Source organism: Drosophila yakuba, chromosome 2R (assembly GCF_016746365.2).
Source record: "Drosophila yakuba strain Tai18E2 chromosome 2R, Prin_Dyak_Tai18E2_2.1, whole genome shotgun sequence".
In the NCBI taxonomy this organism is placed as follows: Eukaryota; Metazoa; Arthropoda; class Insecta; order Diptera; family Drosophilidae; genus Drosophila; species Drosophila yakuba.
The window spans coordinates 8,719,030-8,738,769 of NC_052528.2; the positions used below are offsets into that span (position 1 = coordinate 8,719,030).

The 19,740-nt window shown below is 41.0% G+C and overlaps 1 protein-coding gene across 12 annotated transcripts in view; it reads left to right on the forward strand.

The window, feature by feature from the left end:
* The window catches only part of LOC6529747 (tyrosine-protein phosphatase Lar), a 111,701-nt gene that overhangs the window by 46,778 nt on the left and 45,183 nt on the right, over nt 1-19,740 (forward strand). For 8 of the 12 annotated variants that reach the window (XM_039373364.1, XM_039373365.1, XM_039373360.1 and 5 more), the window contains 3 exons: nt 7,942-7,983; nt 8,856-8,987; nt 9,074-9,235. In XM_039373364.1, coding sequence (XP_039229298.1) covers nt 7,942-7,983; nt 8,856-8,987; nt 9,074-9,235 — 336 coding nt within the window. The remainder of the gene's footprint in view (nt 1-7,941; nt 7,984-8,855; nt 8,988-9,073; nt 9,236-19,740) is intronic. The other 4 variants (XM_039373367.2, XM_039373366.2, XM_039373371.2 and 1 more) reach the window with 1 other exon arrangement.

A 19,740-nucleotide genomic window follows, 5' to 3' on the forward strand; every position in this document is an offset into this window, starting at 1 on the left:
ATCGTCTTAATTGTCTCGGACTCGATCTTTTTTGGGACATTAGTGCATATATTCTTTTTTGTTCTTTTATGTACTACTCCTGCCCTCGGCGTAATTGCCTGTCTTTGCAACAGTTGGGCAAGGTATGAAAATTGATGGAACCTTCAGTAAGTACTTCGGAAACTTAGTGCCACTTCCCAACCCCTGGTCGACCTGCGGTGCTGAATTCGCTCCATGAATTTGCATAAGCCCTTAGACAAGAGGACATATATCAAATTCCGTTAGTACCAGGACGTTTTCTTGGCAATGCTCTTTCCAAATATGGCTATGTGTTAAGTTTGGTTGATCTTAGAAGCAACTTTAAGTGTATCCTAGATAATTCCAGTTTGGTTCTTTTATCCCTAATCCTGAGTTAAAAGTAGCTTTTTGGAAAACTGTACCCTTATTGGAATGGCTTTAGGCGATATAAGAGTATTTAAACTTCTTTCTGTTGTTCTGGGCGAGTGTTTATTTTTTAAATATTGCGTTTAGGGCCTCGTGGCAAAGTTCTGAAACATAAATGCCTATAGAGTCCCCTTTCCACTATTTACCTCCATAATCTCGACGCGCCGCGACGTTTGCTGCATAATAATAAACAAGAAGCTCAGGACTCGAGACGACGGGTGGCAGAAAAAAAAAGTCAGCGACAGGCAGCGATTTGAGAAACAATAAAACAAGGACTTGTCGAGAATGGATAGCGTAGAGTCGGCTGGGTCCTTCCATCCTGGTGGAGGTTTTCGTTTGGCAGGATGAAACAATGGGCCGAACAGGCAATGCATACTTTACGGCCATATGACTGTAGGCTTAGCGACAAAACATTTATGCTTTGTTGGATTTTGTAAAGGAAACTCGGGACCTGACGGGATTGTCTACGTCTGGTAGTTTCGCCAAGTTCAGGAGGCGGGAGTTTGGGGTTGGGGCCACATATTAATTCTCAGCTCAAAGGTTAAGGTGAGATGGAGATACAGAAGATTCGCTGGATTGGGAACCAGCATGGTATTAGGTTTATAAATGGGAAAGACAACTTGGAGGGAGAACGTTTCGTTCAGAGGATTGAGCTGAATGTTTAATGTACTAGTTGGGTTCCAACGTTAGGTTACCTGGAGGAAACAATTTTTCTTATGGAAAGTGGAAATTTACATTTCTTTGATTAAAAAGAAGAGATAGAAATTTGCCTTATTCAGCAGACTTATCGCTTAATCAAATGGAAAATGTCCCTAGATTCTCTTAGTTGCTAAGTTTTAGGGTCTGTGAGTTTAAATACAATTTTATATATATTAATATCAAAATAAATTTTAAATGATGTCGAGGTATTTACAACAATAGTGTGAAAAGTCGGATTGAAACATAATGAGGAGCTCCTTGCGAGTTTTAAATTCTTGTCTCGTATTTAGATCCTCCAGCAGGACGTGGGGGCATCTTAATGAAATACATGGAATTCGTTTTAGTTTCTCATTTGACACCGGCTTACCGGGCGTTACTCGACGAACTTTCGCCAAGTGGCAACTGGAGAAGTGTTTGCCAGGAGTAATTTCAGCTATTTATCAAGGTATGACAATGCGGATTTCGCAGGCATTTAAAATGCCAGCAAATCTCAAACTTCAGATTTGCCCACGTGTAGAGCTCCCTTAAAAGCCAAAGCCCAGAGGCAAAGTGTAGCCTGGCTACCTGGGGCTTACTTAGCATTGTTTTCCTTAAGAGTCGACTTAAGTGCGGCTCGTTGTGTTGTGCGCCCATTTGGCTGCCAGCCATTTTGCGGCTGATGTTGCCTACTTACGGGCGTTCCCGCCTAATGCGTGTGTTGAGCGAAGGAGCGAGAGGCGGCAAGTAACATCAAGTGGCAAGTGGTAGACAAGTTTTTTGGACTGGCCATCTGGCCGGCGGCTCTTTTGGCAGCTTATAAATAACGCAAATTAAACAAAACAGCAAAAATGGAAAAGAAACTTTGTGGCTGGTAGGAAACTTGTTCGTCCATCATGGTCAACATCAATACGTACGTATGTGTGCGTGTCCTCTAGAGCGAATGTATATACTCAATATAATTTCTGTCAAAAGTTGAAACTAATGAAAGCCAAAAGCCATGCTAATAATAATAAAACTTTGTCCTGCACTCCGCTCGGCAAACTTTTTGCATTGTCCCTGTCGCTCTCACCTCCAAAAATACTGAGACTGAAACATTCGGTTGACATTTAGGCTTAAGTTCGGTTTTGTGTTTGCTCTGGCAGCAGATACTCCATCCTATCCCTGTATGCACTAATACATTTCATAAATATTATGACAAGCTCAATAAAATATCAAAGCATTCCTACTACTGAAAAAAACTTGAAGAAAGCTAAGTGGAGAGTACTTTTACGGGAAGGTTAGGTGCTCTATGCAGTATATTATAATAAATAAATCAGTATACCTAAAAGTTTTACATTTATAAATTCGTAAACCCACTAATCATTTATAAAATATTTTCACTTAAATTTAGTTATTAACCTAAAAAAAAAATGTTTTCTTTAAATATGCCCCAACATAGCTAACATGCCCGTGTTTCAAATCTTTCTGAAATCTCCTTCAATTTGGGAATATCCTTGGGCTTTGATGCTTTTGGTTTCTCTCCTGGCAATTTGGCAAGTGCCAGGACAGTTTATGAAATTGCCAGGTTGTCTACAGAGCATTCCTTCTCTCTTGTCGTCATCATTGTCCTGTGCTTGTTCCTCCTGCCTTTTGTTATCGCCCGGTCGCTAGCAATCATAAATTGCTAAGGCCTACTCGCCGAGGATCCTGCAGGATTCGTTGGCAAGCGCCAACGGAAGATGAGGGAGTGACATCGGACTAGACCAGACCAATCCAAAGCAAACCAAACCAAGGCGAACCACGTGTGCTGCGTCTCATAAAGTTTGCGGCATTTTAAGCTGCCCCAGCTTACTTGGTAATCCTGCAAAGAAATAATGAGAGTTGCCATGTGGCCAAACGTCTTCGGCCTGCTTTCCTTTTTAAAAAACACACAGATGGATTGTAGCCAAAAAACAACAAATCCCCATTTAATAGAGTAGGCGTGAGGTGGGCATTGCGAAATTCCGCCATTAAATATGCTGTGGTCTATGGCATCCTCGGCTTTACCCAGAGGCTTGAATAGTTGTCTCTCTGAAGCTGATGCAAAACCGCAGGACAGTCATGTTAACTTTGCCATGTCCTATATTGCGAAGGACTCGGCCTCTTCTCGACCCTCCTCGCACGTGTTGACAATTTTTTGGCCACAACTTTACATTAGGCTAGAAGCAGAAACTAATTATATTAAAATGTCATGGAAAACTGTCCGTACGTATATGTATATTTACATTTTTTTTTGCTTCTGACCCGAGGCGTTGGCATTGGTCGAAAATGTTTGCAGGGATTTTGAGTTTGCCCAACCAGTTGGTTAGTTTATATAGTTTAATGCATACACAAACGTGTGAGTTTGCCAAGTCACTTTTGGCACACGAACTGTGAGATGTGGCTACGAGTTATGGCCCAAAAGTTGCTGGCGAAACTTCGCTAAGCTTTTTAATGGATATTTAAATGAAGAGTTAAATGGGCCAGGGTCGGGGAATATTGAAGACCCAATCAACACAGTCGATAACTAACATGCAGACGAAACGCTTGGTATTTTTGGTCATTGAAAATTGACAACCTATAAATATTTGATGTTGCATCAATCTAGTTCATAGTAAATTCCGATTCTGATAAATTCCTTGAATATATGTGTTTGTAGCCTTGACAGTTGACAGCTGGTCTAAGTATCGTTTTCAATTAGGGGTTGTTCAGGGAATGCTGAGCCAAAACAATAATCATCTTAAATCCGTGCCCTTAATCTGTATACTTCTTTACCTTTACATGAAAGACAGTTTTGGGTTCTGTTTGAGTACACCAACCACACACTTGTAAAAAAAATGTAGTCCACACTCAAGTTTTAAACACTTTCGTCATTTTGGTAAACACATTTTTATTTTCTAAATAGATTTTTATGGAGCTGTAAATTATATTTGTTATCTAAATCAATCTATTTATTTAAGGATACCAATTGGTTCATCGTTTTAGTTAGATTTGAATCGTGAATTTTCTGAGTGTTTTAAAGAAAGTCACACGCTTTTAATTTTGATTAATGGCATCAAAGTCGACATTTTGGCCCGCATCATTTATATGCTTGACTGACCGAACATTCGGCGTAGGCCTTTCTAAAACTTTATCTCGAAAGTTTTCTATTCCATGTTATCGATTCCATGATGAATTGCCTCGTGCGATTCGCTTGACACTTTGTCCGATCCCAGCCAAAATTTTCCTCTTCCGTGCGGAAGGAAAAAAGTTCTCTGTGCAATTTAATTAAACCTTTTCCACTGCATACTTTCCGTAGGAGTTGGTCATAATCGTTGGCTGCCTTTGCCTCGCTATTTCTCAACTGGCGTAAAGTTTATTTTTATTACTCTTTCAAGTAACATTAAAATTTAGTTGCATACGCAACAGCTCAAGAGACGACGGCTGGGGGAGTGCTATAAAAATCCTCCAGTGTAAAACTATGCTGCGCTTTTATAAGTATTTTATTTGTAGCATCCCGGCGGAGGAGGAGGAGAGCAGGACGAGTTTCGAGGCAGTCTCTGTTCCTTAGACTCAGCAGATTTAGCAATGCTTTGCCAAAGTTGCCGCATTAAAAATACAACACGAGAATCGAGTGCTGGGGCTCGGAACACACACAGAGTTGCAATTTGGTCATGGGGATAGGGTTTGGGGTAGGAAAGTGCCCAGGAGGCAAGGGAGTGGGAAATGCAATGAATCGTTAAATTTAGCATCGTATTTCAATGCAATTCAGCTGAACGAAACGGAACGAACGAAACGAAAACGCTTCTGATGCTGACAGGTGAATTGCAGCTGTCAGTCAGTGGAAACGACCCGTTCGGCTCATCTTCCCGTTTGGAAAGGCATCTTTTCCTGTTATTTTCCCCTTTCCCAGCTTCCTGCTTGCCAAATGATTTGTCGCCAACATGCCCTCATATATACGAAATGTACCTATATACACAGTCTATACATCTGCGGACTTATAGAGCTGACAAGCAGCTTAGCAGCTCATCCTTCCTCTGCAGAGCATCTTATGACTATTTGCAGTGGAAGCGTTTCCATTACAAGCCGAACTTGAATCTCCCCCTTTTGCCCCATAAAATGGTACCCACTCGCACTTTGCACTTATTAAAAAGTCGTATGTTTGATGGGGCTGGTGAACTCTGAAATTCTGGCTTCGAGCATAAATTGCCAGAATGTAGCCGGAGGCCTAACTTTCAAGTTTTCCCTAACTAGGCCTGGGGCCATAAAACCCAGCTGCATACTTTACGATTCCATTCAGCATATGCTTATTTTATACACATACATCTACATACATATATGTATATACCACACACATGCCCCGGCTAAAGTAGCGATTGAGGCATTTTCCCTCTTTTCCGTGAATGCCACACGGGGTCAATTTTTATGAGCATTTCGGCATATTGGAAAATGGGGCCAAAAGTTATGGGTATACTTTAAAGGGGCACCACAAAAAAAAAGCTTATGCAGTTGTGGCACCAAAGGGAGCTGACATCATTTTTCCATAAATTTAGATCCTTTAAGTTAGTTTATTTAGTTACTTTAAAAGTATATATTTTGCTATAGGGAAATCATATTCAAAAGACAAAAAAAAAGGGGAGTTGTTGCTATATTATATGGCAAATATAAACATAAATATAAACATTAATCTAATGAACTCCCAAGGTTCTCTAAGCAAACCAAATTTCATTGTACAAATAACTGATTCAGCTTGTTAATTTGGGCTTCAACTTCAAATGTTTGAGTGCAAATCCAATATCAAAGTCGAATTGGAATATTTAATGTAAATGGGATTGGTTAAACAGCAGTGTACTTTATTAAATTAATATGGCCTTGTGTTAAGTTAGTTTAAGTTGAATACCTAGTTATTTAATATTTGCATTTAATTGCAAATGTACCACACGTCCACTTATGATCCCTTGACCTATTATCATATCTATCTCTCGATTTTCACTTTAACCCATTCCCAACCCTGACCCTCCTGTTCAGTTCTATTTAACTACGCCCCTGATTGGGCATAAAGCTTATAGAATATTTTTTCATAAAATCAATTCGAATTTTCTATTTTGTGTGGTGTTCTTTCTCAACCTTTTTTTGTACGGGACATAGTAAAAATGTTAGTATTAATTTCCATATAAATTGCTTGAATGCGCGTATTGGTATTTGTGCCCCTGCATGTGGGTGTATGTGTGTGTGTGGGGTGTGTATCTATAACTGCACATTTCAAACGCTCAAATCAATTTGCACATATCAACAACGAAATTGTTTGCTCAATGCGGACTGCGTTGCCAGTGCTTCCCATTTTTTTTCGCTTTTCCAGCCGAACGTGCGAAATGAAAAATCAGCAAAAAGTTGCACGCTAGCACAACTTGGCTGCAGTTCAGATTCCTTGATTTTCCACCCATCCACCCCCTTTTATGGCCCGGGGCTGTGTATCTATGTAATCTACAAATTTCATTTGCTATGCCTTTAATCTTTGTAACAGGAAATGGAGCCGCCAAATAGCACGAGCATAATTAAATTTATTTAAATTTTATCTCTGTATTTTGGCCTAAAACCAAACAAACGACGAGCAGTGTTGGCAATCCGGCAAAATAAACAAAAATCCCTGTTTTATGGCCTTAATGATACGCTTTTTATGAGTCGGCACGGAAGTGTCTTGAGCGCCACGCCGTCTGTCTGTCTGTGTTTTTTCCTCCGCCTTTAGCCATTGCCCTGCCATCAAATTGTTTAAGCAAACATAAAACTTTACAAATGCGAGGAAAAAATATATATTTACTGAAGAATTTGCGTCTTCCTGCGGAAAAGCGAAGAGCTCATTACAGCCGCAAAAACCAATATGCTTATTGCTGATTCGCAGGCGGCAGCTCAGTCGTGGCTATAAAAACTGCTAACGTAAGCGTAAAATGCTTTCAAGTGCTTCGCAAATCCAGCAAATCTAGCAAACCAAACCGCGATGGCAAATCATCTTGGGATTGGGGTGCAAAACGTGTCATTTCTTCCCATTTCCTTCGTTTCATTTTTTAATGAGCAAAAGCAACAATTGTTGTAGGTGGCTGAACTACATTTCCTTGCCATTTTTCTGCCTGCTTACTGACGCTTCATTTTCTGCAACTGCGTTTATATTAAATTGATTTAAATATTCGCCGAATTTTTCATTATAAATTGCAACTGCTTTTGCCCCACTGCCTTAACTTATTGCCTTGGCATCGTGATCAGAAAACTTCTGCGACCAAAGTTAAGCCCAGAAACTTTGGTAAATGATACAGACTGACTGTGCCGCAGCAGCAGCAAATTTGCCCCATTATTATGGCCAGGCTAACCACAAAAAGCGGTGGCCACAGGAAGCTTTGCCCTGTGGAAAACTTTAAATTATTTAGAATACTCTTAGGCTGTACGGAGTACAATGTCCCCGAGTTTTGCCTCCTTTGTTATTTCTCTAGGACCAGTACTTCAATATATCCATGTTGCAAGTGGCTGATTGCCGCTTCATTTTACCAATTAGTTTATAGTATCCTAGTGCTGATTTATGAGGAGTATGAACCCTTTTTACTATAGTTTTATAACATAACAATAACTTTAAGTATCTTTAAGTATTTCAATAAAAACTAAGGAGTATTGGCTAAGTTATTTATTAAGTTATGTCCTGCAAGTTGCAGTTCCTAGTTCTATGCAATATTGTATGGCAATATAAAACATAACATAAAATACCATATAACCAAAGTTTGAATAATACAATAATTCGCGTAAATTGAAAGCATATTGGCCGACGTTCTCGCGCGCGATTCGAAACGCCATTACTAACCGGTCTGATGCCCATTACAGATGCAAATTATTCGGATATACCATATATACAGTATCTCACACGTAAGTCTGGCTGCGGCCTAAGGTTGCATTGCACTAACAATTTAAGCGGCGCGTTTTATATTTAATTTCAATCAAAGTCTGATGCAAAAAGTGAATTAAAATCAGAATCATAAATCGAATTGATATGTTGGGTAAACTACTTTACGTTCGGGGTCGAAAGAAGCATACGTACGAATGCCGACATGATGTGGGCTACATATTGCAGCATGCAACGTACGCATGACAATATTTTTGCTGGTTGTTTAACGTTTCGTGATTTTTGCCAGATTTTTAATGCCACACATCTGTTTTCCCTGCCGACGCCCGGCTTCCCTATTCCCGCAATCTGCTATCCTGTTCAATCCTGCCGCACTGCCGTCCTGGCGGCCTGGTATCCTTTTTGCCGCACTCACACATCTGCGGGGCACGTACTCCGTTGAGGGTGTGTGTGAGCAAACAACATGCGACGTTGTATTGACAGCATATTGTGACAAATATGTAAAAAGAATATATGAAAACACCCGCTGCCTGCAGCCCGGCAGAAAGCGAGCTATTCGAAATAATGGAAATGCATTCGAGTTATTCAGCACAGCAGCTTTAAAACGGCTGATGCCTACTTAATGCTCTTAGCGCACACAAAAATAAATGAAACCAATGGCCAACGTATACTTCTTGGACGTATGAGCCACACTATTTTGTATGTTTTCGGCACACAAGGCTGTGAGCTCTTTGCTCACAGGCTTACCAACCCAGTTTAGCGAGCTCAGCATGTGTGGCACCGAAAACTGCGTTCGAAATTCCGAATTTCTAAGCCCGAAATAATAAGTGCCTCCAGAGCCTTTTAAGCCCAGTTAGTAACCCACATTGCCATGTTCTTTTACGACCCTCCACAGATCCGCCGGAGATCATCAGGAAGCCGCAGAATCAGGGAGTCCGAGTGGGCGGCGTTGCTAGCTTCTATTGTGCGGCCCGCGGTGATCCGCCTCCATCGATAGTGTGGCGCAAAAATGGCAAAAAAGTTTCGGGTAAGTTTCCCCCAACAACGGCTTCCCCGGCCCAGTCCATTCACTCCCTCTCTTAACGGAGCCCCGTGGTTTCCATCGTTTTGCAGGAACCCAGTCGCGTTACACGGTGCTGGAGCAGCCCGGCGGGATTTCCATACTCCGGATTGAGCCCGTGCGGGCGGGACGCGATGATGCCCCATACGAGTGTGTGGCTGAGAACGGGGTGGGCGATGCCGTTTCCGCAGATGCAACTTTAACCATCTATGAAGGTAAGTGCCGTGCCGTCATCGACATCACCGTTTGCAGTTATTTATGGCCTTCGAGTGCAGCCTCCTAATTGAACCGCACTTTGCGGGAGATGCACTGGGCGAAATTCTGTAGCTGAAATCAAAGACAAATATGTGTATATGCTTATATTGGAACAAACCAGGAGTGTAGCATTAAGCATAGCTATGCGAATCCGAAGTCTCTTGATCATTTTCAGCAGCTTAGCTACTCCTTTACCAGTCCAAACCTAAAGAAATTTGTGACGAAATAGATCTTTATTTTTTAGTGTGGTAAGAACAAAGTTTGCATTACCCATCTAACTGAATCCCTTTTATTTTCCGGTTTACGAAGAAAAGAGTCGTGATAGAGCGACACAAAAAGTTTCGCCTGGGATGCGTCGCAATGTAAACTACGTTCATACATTGATTTTGAATTAAAACTGGGCAAAGAACTTGGCGTAAATGGTAAACTTTTGGGAAGCTCAAACCACCAGGCCCCCAAGGGTGGCGGTGGAAAGTTATTTGCCAGCTTGTTTGTGTGGCTTAAATTACTTGGCCAAAATTTACTTTTGCTTATTTACAACTGGGCAAAGGATAAAGTTTTCGCTCTCTAAGCCTAATCAAGTCTGGGTAGAGGGCGGATGGGCTTGGATAGCCAGGCAATTGAACTAATTTGCTTAAACTGAGAGCAGTCCAAGTATTTATACATTCTCCACTCAGCTTCCCACCCACCTTGTTTTTTTTTATTTTTTTTTTATTTCGGTCCCAAATTATAAACAGCAAAAGTTCAATAACAAAAATTGTTCTCCCTAATGGGGAGTGGGTTTGGAAAAGGCAGAAGTTATAACTTTTAATGAGATTAAAGAAGCAAATTATTTGGTAAATCAACTCCAATACAAAATACATATTGATCGATGGTCTCTGGTTGGCTGAGTTCATTTGAAGCGAAAGTCAAATTCTTGCTGAATTAATTAGGAGCGTTTTTGGGTTATAACATAATTAAGCCCTTTAATGTCCTTAAATTGATTGAAGTTTGTTTTGGAAGAAGGATTAAATGTAGTCTTTATAATGTAAATTTAAGCAGTACATAGTAAAAAGAAATTTGATTTGCATATAAATGCTAAAAAGCCAAAATACAACACTGACTAACTTACATATGTGGTATTTGTGTGTGGAGATCCTGTTGTGTTAACGAGGCTAGTAAGCAACGTTACCTTGGCCTGCCTTTTTGGTCTTTTGCAGAACTTTTACCTTCACTCACATGGTTGTTAGTCCTCGGTAAACTACACTAATTACTTCCCCCATATGTGGCATATGGACTGGGGTGCACTCCATTCGCTTTTGAGTCTATCAGCGAGCGCTCCAACTTGCCACAAATCAAATGCACACCAATTACGTGGCGCCAAAGTGCACAGAGAGCATAATCAACTCGCATAATTAACAACTAAAAATGCAAACTAGCCGCATAAAAAGACCGAGTGCGGATAGAGACATTGTGGAATGGTGAAGGGTAGGGGCCTCAGACATAGGGCCAAAACCAAAACAGGCCCACCAGAGTGTATCAACAAAAATATGCTCCCATCCAGTAGTTTTCTTTTTTTTTTTGCTTCGTTCACCTGGCCTCTGTGCAATTTTCACACATTTTGCGGTTCCCTTTGGCGGCCTCATAAACAACCAACAAACAACTGGCTAAATCCCGAAACAACAACAATAATAAACAAGCTAAAATGGCTGGCAGACAGTAGTAAATTATAAGTTGGAGCTGCAGCTCGTAGACTCGGGGATAAAAGTAGTGCACATTACTCATACGCCGCGTACATAAATTTTCCACCTTCCAGCCTTCGGGTACGTAATTATTTTCCGTTTACAAAATGTCTGCCAAACACCTGGAAGTCATCAGTGCAGGATGGGGGTGTGCTGCGATTATGGTTGAAAATATGGTGAATAATAAATAGATTTTTTCCCCACAAGCCTCCAGAAAGAAACTGGAGGAGAATTGCATGAAATATGAAATAGTTGTACAACTTAAAACCAAAATTTATTACCCCTTTCTCCATCGGAAGGTGGAGAAACCCCCCAGAAACCCCACTTTGTTGCCATGGCACATAATTAAAATGTTGCTCTTGTCAAGAGCAAAACATTCATCCAGAGACTTAGAGCTGGAAACACGACCACCATCCGCCAGATAACAAAGTCACACAGCCATGAGCAGCAACGTGGCCGAAGCGAAAGTCCTGGCTTAATGGCGAAATAATAATGCAGCCGGCAAATGGAAGACAGCATTATAATAAACACACCAATACCAGAAAAAAGAAACTTATCGCCCGCTATAAATTTAGTCAAAGCGTGCGGAGAACAGAAGCAATCAGGCAACAAATTGTAAACACTAAATTTCACCAGCCAGCGAACAAAGGGGCGGCGAGTTGGCCAAAAGACCGGGCCACATTAGCACTAAATCGCAACGACTAACGCAGTCAGTTGGCTAAGCGTTTCGGGCATAAATATGCGTGGAAATAAAAGAAGGATGCCAGGAGTCACGCCTCCGGTGGCAAGATTTATCCAGCAGCCCGCACAAAACTAATCTTTCCTTCGATATTTGCATAAAAAACAAACATGTCAAAAGATATGTGCATATACACATACATATATTGAAGTGGGAATCCGCTTCCCACGCTTTTGTTTAACTTGTATTTTCTTTCCCCCCTATTTTTTGTGTTTTTTTTTTGGGAGTGCATAAAGCTGCAAAGGCAAAGGGGGATTTACTATGCCGCCCACTTTTTGGCAAGATATTGCTCGACAGGTGAGGAGACAGAGTCACGTTACTTGCAGGTGTTGCAGGTGCAATCTATCCAAAAAACCTGGCTCTCGTGGGTGTGGCGGCTCGTCGGCTTTTGTGGCAAGGAGCAGCAAGAGGAGTTGCAGAATGCACGCGCACACACACACAGACACACAAACACACCCACACACACAGATCGCTGTGGCAAGTGTTTTTGATCTCGCGCTGATTTAGCCTGTTGAGAATTTTGATTAAAAATGCTTTCACGTGAAACTCAAACGTGCCCCAACGCTGCTCCTCTGCATATGTGGGCGCCTTTATTGGCATTTGGGTGGCGTTTATTTTTCCACGCTTTTCCACACTTTTCTCTGTGTGTGTGTGTGTGTGAAAATTTTCACATTGAGATTTATAACGCAAAAAATATAAAAAAAATATAGTGTATATATGAAGGAGCGCGCAAAGGTAGAAAAAGTTATGTGGACAAAAAATAAAAATGTATAAAACTGCCCTATGGCATGGCAACTTTTTACATGCGGAAATTAATTGCCAGTGTCTGGATGCTTGTGTTGTATTATCTGTTGCAATTAAGTATATGTCTTTTCAAGTCTTTAGTTTGAGTAAGTGACTACGAAAAGTTTCAATAAAACTGCCTTGATTTACTTTATTCATATTATAAACCAGTTGAGTTTGTTTTGAAATTATTACAAATATATTTAATTAAAATTCTCACTTTATTTTGTATATCCTCTTTCACTTTTTTGTACTTTGTTATTTGTGAAACATTTAATTATTCCCCCACCAACTTCCCTTCCCCTTACATTTTGGTTCGTTGGTGTTGTCTAGACGGCAAAGGAGCTAATGAAAGCCGCTTGCCTTCCTGCAAATTGCAATAAAATCATCTGAAAGGCAATCTGCTTTGCCGCAGAGCAGAAAGCAACAAACCCAAAACAATTTGCTTTTAAATTTGCCTGCCAAAAAACATTTTAGCACCTCAAACGGCTAACAATCTTCCCTTTTTCGGTTGCTCCTCCTTGCTGTTCGGGAAAATCCCTGGGCAAAAACAATATGCCGTCCGTCGTGGAGGCGCAAATAAATTTCATTAATTGCCACCCGAAGAGGAGACTGCGATGGCATCGTTCAAGAATTTCGCAGTTTTGGGGGGCAGGAGCATTCATTAATCTCACTTTATAGTAATAAGCGGCTTTGCTGGTTACGGTTTGGTTTGGCTTGGTTTCGGTTTGCCTGGGCTTCCTCCTGTTTTTTAGGTTTTACTCCTCCCTTTTTTTTTCCTTTGCTGAAAGGGGCAGTCCGAACTGTGGCCCATTAGTTGGGCTTGATTAAAACGCTGGACTCAACCGAGCCGGGAGAACCCAACCAGGCTGCACTTGTTGCAAAGTCAAATGGCATGTTCTGGGCATTGGGGAAAACTTCATCCTTGGCTTTAGCCCGTTGTGCGCTCACATAGACAAACATTGACAATACACTGGGCGCATTTAACTGGCCAGCGGCATTGGCCACATCCTCGGCCACCAGGAGTCCTCGTCCCTCGCTCGTACTTCGCTCTTATGCCCTTCGTCCCTCGGCCCTGAGCACCGTTTGCGGTCCGCCTAAAAAGTCGTATTAATAATGAAAATTCCACAGTAGCGAAAAGTTTAAATGGGCGAAATTTGCTGCGGAGAAGGGAGCCGGCTATTTTGGCCCTGCAGCAATGCAGCTGTGGCACCAAGCTGTGCCAGGAATAAGGATCCTGCATCCTGGATCCTGGGCACCCTGCATACGCCATCCTCAATACAATGAAGTGTGTGTGCTGCAAAGTTATTGGACTTATGGCTGTTTATATTTAATGTATGACAAAAGTGCTGAACTTAAAGCAAAAACTGCAGTAAGTCCAACTGCAAAAAGTGCCCACAATAGCCCGTTAGTCAATGTACATTATTCAAAAGTTGTAGTAGTTAGTTAAACTTCCCTCAGTTGTGTCAATATAAAATTAAAGCTTCGATAACTTTGCTATCTTGATTAAAATGGATAAAAGGTCATTATATTATAATACATGACTGGCCAGATAAGTTTGCAGCACACCGTTTACTGAAATACATATATTTTAAACTTAAACAGCTCATGCTGTCGCCATATCTTCATAAATTGTGTTTTATTATGGTCATAACATAACTTGGCGGCTTGGCTACTAACTGCTGTGAAAAAATCTCGCCATATAGCTCAACTAAACACATTTCGCTGCTTTTTAAATGTAGACCAATTAAATGTTCATCTCGCTCACTCGCATTTCCCCTCATATGATTTGTGCTGCCGAAAAGCCATAAAGTGCTGCTCCAAATTGCGAAAATATTTCAAAAACTAGCCACCACATATATATGTATATATATTTATACATGCACATATGTATTCTGCGATTGCTGTGTTGCGTGCAACCGAGCTGCACACGTAAATACCAAAAATCGTCTTGAGTTGGGCAACTTGCCTTCGGAATAGGGTGCAGCAGAAATTTTCTTCAAGGCGTATTGCGGTTTGATGGAGAAGAGTCTCAATTGTTGGTTGAAATGAAGGAAGCCCCGTCGGCGAAGATTTTAATCAAACGAGTCGAAGAGGCTTAGAAAGGAATGAAAACTGTATTTGGAGATTAGCCAACTTAGTTTGAATTATACATGAAATCGAGGTGACGAGAGGAATATATTTTATAACATATAAATCGGATTTCCGTTTCTTGAGGTTGCTTTCCACTTTTTTCCTCTACAACCTCCATATATACACATTTTATTATGCCGGAAAATGCATTTGAAATTCATCAGTAGAAATTGGTAGCAGACCTACTTACGTAGATGCCCCCCACATGACAGTCCTCCTTTGCATCAATATATGTATGTATATATGCATATATATGATCGGCCCTCAATCAGCCCACTTTTGCTTCTCTTGGCTGCCAAGTAAGTGCAAGTCAGCCACCACCGCCATCTCTTGGATCCAGCATCTCAATTTTTTCGGTATTAAAGTTTCAGATGTAATGACGTTAAATAAAATTGGAAGCGACTTGAAAAAATTGAACTTATATTGGCTTCCCGAAAAATGGAAAACGAAAATAGATAATAAAAGTGAAATTGTTGCTTTTTATAGGTCCTCTAGTCGATGGAAGCTCACCATTTAGTGCAATATTATCTGAAAGGAGAAAAAAAGAGTGTGTTTTGTTTCTTTGTTAATTGGCAGTCCATCATAACAAAGCTTTGTGAACAGATAGTTTTAAGTACTGCAGACCAATTCGATTGCTAAACTATAAGGCATAATGTCCCTGCAAACTAGGAATAAGTCCAATGAGTGACTTTTACTTATAAATCAATCTTAAACTAGCATGTAGTACTTTGGGCCAATTAAATGCGTGTTAATCGTTTTGAAGATCTTTAAAATTTACTCAAGAATGTGGGGTTAATTAAATTCCTGCTGTTGTGAGTTCTCCTCAGCCGGCAGTTTCTTTGCAGCACTTGAATGTGCCACGACAAACACACTCGTGTAGCAAAGTTGCCCGTGTTCACCCAGCCATTCATACATAATTTCAGCTGCTCCATAAGCAGGCAGTGTTTGTTTATTATTCTATTCCCGCCGAAAAGAACGGGAAACACGGCACTACTCACATGTATGTATTTACTATTTCAAAGCTCACTTTTGTGGACAGAAGCTGCTGTCTTTGTTTGTGTGTTTCGCTTTAGTTTCGGCCGCATTTTTGCTCTTTGTTTGGGAAAGCGCATTGTGCGGCACCAGGGGCTTTTGCCTTGCCAACGACCACGGAGGAGCTAACAATGATGTGAATATTGTCGAGACGGTCGGCGGTTTTATTCTGGCCCGATAAATAATAAATGCATTCTTCCCCCCGACACTCTGGAAATTTTCGCGAAAAAGAAAAATTCCGTTGATTTGGCAAAGATACTTTTCACTTCACTGCCAAATAGCCTACAACTTAATCAACCGAACTTCGTGATGCAAAGTCCCCGTGTTTGCCTTGCAGGCAAATGAGATGGTTTGAAGGCAGAAGGGAAGGCAGAAGGTCCTGCTTGGCTCACCTTGACGTGATCCTGACACGTCCTGACATACGATGCCACTTACGATATGTCTTTGTTTCCTTTGCGTTTGTTTGTTTTGTGTTCTGTTTGTTTGTGGTGCCTTTTGATATCTCAACTTTTGGCGCGTGGCTTTTGGCGACACTTAGCGCATTGTAAATCGAGGCAATCGTCTCCCGTCCTCGGCTCGTTTTTTATGTGTGTGTGTGCGTGTGTGTGTGAGTGCTATCGGTGGCACAGCCTGACAAGGACCTCCGACTTGTCACAGGGTAGCACTTCAACCCTCGCCCAACAAATTGTTGCGTTTATTTATTTATTTTTATCGTTACATGTGTAACAAAGTTTTGCATTTGCTTTGAGCTTGTCACACATTAAAGAACACAGACTCGAAAAAATTCGAAACATTCGAAATTTTTTAACCCCTCCTTCTGTTTTTTATTTGGGTTACTGTTTGTGTGCTTGTTTTTTTGTTTTTTAGCGTACGCGGAAAAAGTTTTCACTTATCTGTCATGTGGAGTTGGGTTAGGCAGCACGAGAGGGGAAATGAAAGCGGGTCATCCTTTGTCAGGCATTTGACATGTGGCATAAATCGCGTAAAACAATTGTAAACGAGTGCGTATAGCAAAGAAGGTGGGTGGTTTCCACCACCGAGTTTCTCCAAAAAATTGCGAATCGGCAGTGAAAAATTATTTCGGCTTGTCAGGATGCTTAAGATCCGGCAATAAGTCAGGAGGTTGGAATATGTCGTGCGCTGAAATATTATCCTATCCTCCACTTCTATGTCATCAGTCTGGGTGAGATTTCTTGATTAATAATTGGCTTTCTCCCGGAAATATTCAATTTTTTTGGTGATATTTCTATCCTCTATTTGGGCGAATTTCCCACTTTCTTGCCTTATCAGCTTTGTACCGCTTTATCTTCTAGTGCTTCCCTTAAAAAGCTTTTGGCTTTCCTTCATAAACATTGTGCTTAACTTAATACCGGAAAATGTCTTATTTGACACTTTTTCGGACATTTCATCTCATAGTTTATCACTTACTCTTGCCGCTCAAATAATTTTAGCTTAGCTCAACCGTTTTCCCGACCTTTTCCGCCTTCTCCACCCCAACAACAAAGTGCTCAATGAGCCATGCAAAAAGGCAGCAAATGACCTTTGACACTGACCATCGGGTCAGATCTGTGGGATAGGAAAGTTGGAACAAGTCGAGGAAAAATAGTTGACGGCGTTTTCAGAGGGCAAGACCCATCTAAATGTCACTGGCTTATCACATATGAAATATCACCTAAACTAACAAAAAATGTCAAACTTGCAGCGGAGTAAAAAAAGGGTTTCTATTTTGACTTGTATGATTTACGATGGTCGATTAAAATGGCAAGGCACAACAGTATTTTTCTTATTTTATTTTTTTTTAATGCAAAAGCGGTTGTTAAAAGTTAATCAGTTACTGCCGCCGTTGCTTCTGCTGTTGTCCTGCGATGAAAAATTGTCCTGGCGAGTGACTGACATTTCATTAAAAACAAGGGGAGGTCGCAACTTGGAGAGCTATTCTGGCAATGCCACACTTACACAGTCAATTGCACAAATCTGGCCAAGTTGGGGCCCCATTCGTCGCTCGATTATAATTTAATCTAGTGTGGTATGTGCGAAAGGACGACCCAGAGACTCTGGAGCTGTGGAACGTGATGCCGCGCACACATTACCATTTTTCACATTGTTTTCTGTGCCCGCCCAGAAAAAAAAGAATACACGAAAATACCTAGAGTATATATATGTATATGGTATATAAGGGACCGAGGCGAAATAGAAGTGTCTGTCATTTTTATAAATAACATTTTCCGAGTATGCAGAGCGCGCGCGAACAACATCTGTGTGTGTCATTGTCACCGGAGCGAACAACTTGAAATATGTGCCAACAATTTTGTAGTATCATAATACTGCATACTTTCGGGCACCCCAAACCGATAAATCTGCCCAGGCGTAATTAAAGTAATTGCATATGGAATTTCTTCTAGTGTCGCTTGAAGGCGGCGATTAAGCCATTTATGCCCTGGCAGCGGAAAAATGTTAAGCACTTGCCATTCTCCATTTCGCAGAGGGAAAAGTACAGGCTTCTGAACTTGAATTCGTGTGCTGGGGTCTAATTAAAGCATTTTGGTTAAGGGTAAACATCAGCAAACGGAAATTCGCAGCGGTATTTGGCTGCTCAGCTGGCAAATGATGATGTTCTGGGTGGCCAAAAGTCGAGTCAGCGAAAATATGTGTGTGAATTGTGGCCCAAAGAGGATTTTCTTTTGGGTCATGGAAATGAGGCTTACACATGAAATTGCAATCAAAAAATGGGCACACTTAAAGTTTTACGTTTGCGATGGGTAGGCACTTACAATCTGACTTCGATGCCCTTAATTGTGTCTTTAATGGCTAAAAGCTTGGCCATTTTTTGCTGCCGGTGCCAATAATAGTGTAACTATATTACTTCGGGTTTTTAGTAATGCGCTGTTTTGCAAACCCTTGCCAAAATCAAATTAACCATAGCTAGCAACTCAAAATTGTGAAGATGCACGCGATTGCTTAACTAAGATATTGGCTTCTTATAAAATGGTCTCTGTACAGCGTATCCTGTTTGGAAAGGGCGTTGAAAAATCTTTCCGCTCATTATAAAATGCACTGCAGAACGTTAATCCCTTCTGCTGGTGGTGGCACTCAGGGTGGGGCAACTTAAACCCAGTTTGCCCCACCAGGTCAGTGCGCTCGCTCATAATTTTCCGCACACAATGCCCTTTTTGCTAGCCTTGAGCCAGTTGAGTCCACCACTCCATCGCGTATGTGCTGCATTTGCCTTTGGATAGTGGACTGAAACAGCCGGATCCCGACCAAAATAATAAAAACCCACCAGGCAACAGACATCTTTGCTTACAATTAACCTCAAAAATGAGTTTCCATTAAAAATGGCCCGAAGTCATCGATGTTGTTGGCCATGTGTGTCGCTGCCTTGCCGCCTTGTCTAGGATCGCCCTCCACAAATTGTGGCTGAAACGGCAACAGAAACTTTACGACAGTGCAACGTGACGTATGTTCGAGCTGTCAGTTGTGTTTAATGTTCTGCAAAGCATTTTCCTTCGTTTTGTTTCGTTTTACCCCGCTTTTCCTTGTTCTATCTATGGAACTTTTATTGTGTAATCCCCAAAGGAAAGTGTTATACTGAACGAATTGTCTTCAGTGTGATTGGTTGCTGATTCCTGAAGTATAATATCATTGTTTATTTGCTTTTAAAAATACGTATGCCTTAATATAAAAATATCTGCTCATTTCCGTAGACGAGTGCAATGAAAACTGGGAGAAACATTCTTTTCTTTAGGACAATAAAACAATTTATATATCTTTGGGTTTTGGAAACATCTGGCATATTCTTAATTTGTTAGTAAATTACACAGAAAATACAAAATTCATTTGTGGCTTTGGGGGACGAAACCAAGAACACTTTAAATCCACTCTCACCTGGCAGCTTTAAGTTCGCAGACGTGACAGCTGCACATTTCCTCACACAACAAACGTCCAGCACATTAATTATTCCATCTCCATTGGTTTTCAAATGAACTTGGGAAAAACAATTAGACTTGATCGTACTAATTGTTCTAGCATTAATACGAGTACCATTGATTCCCTTCCC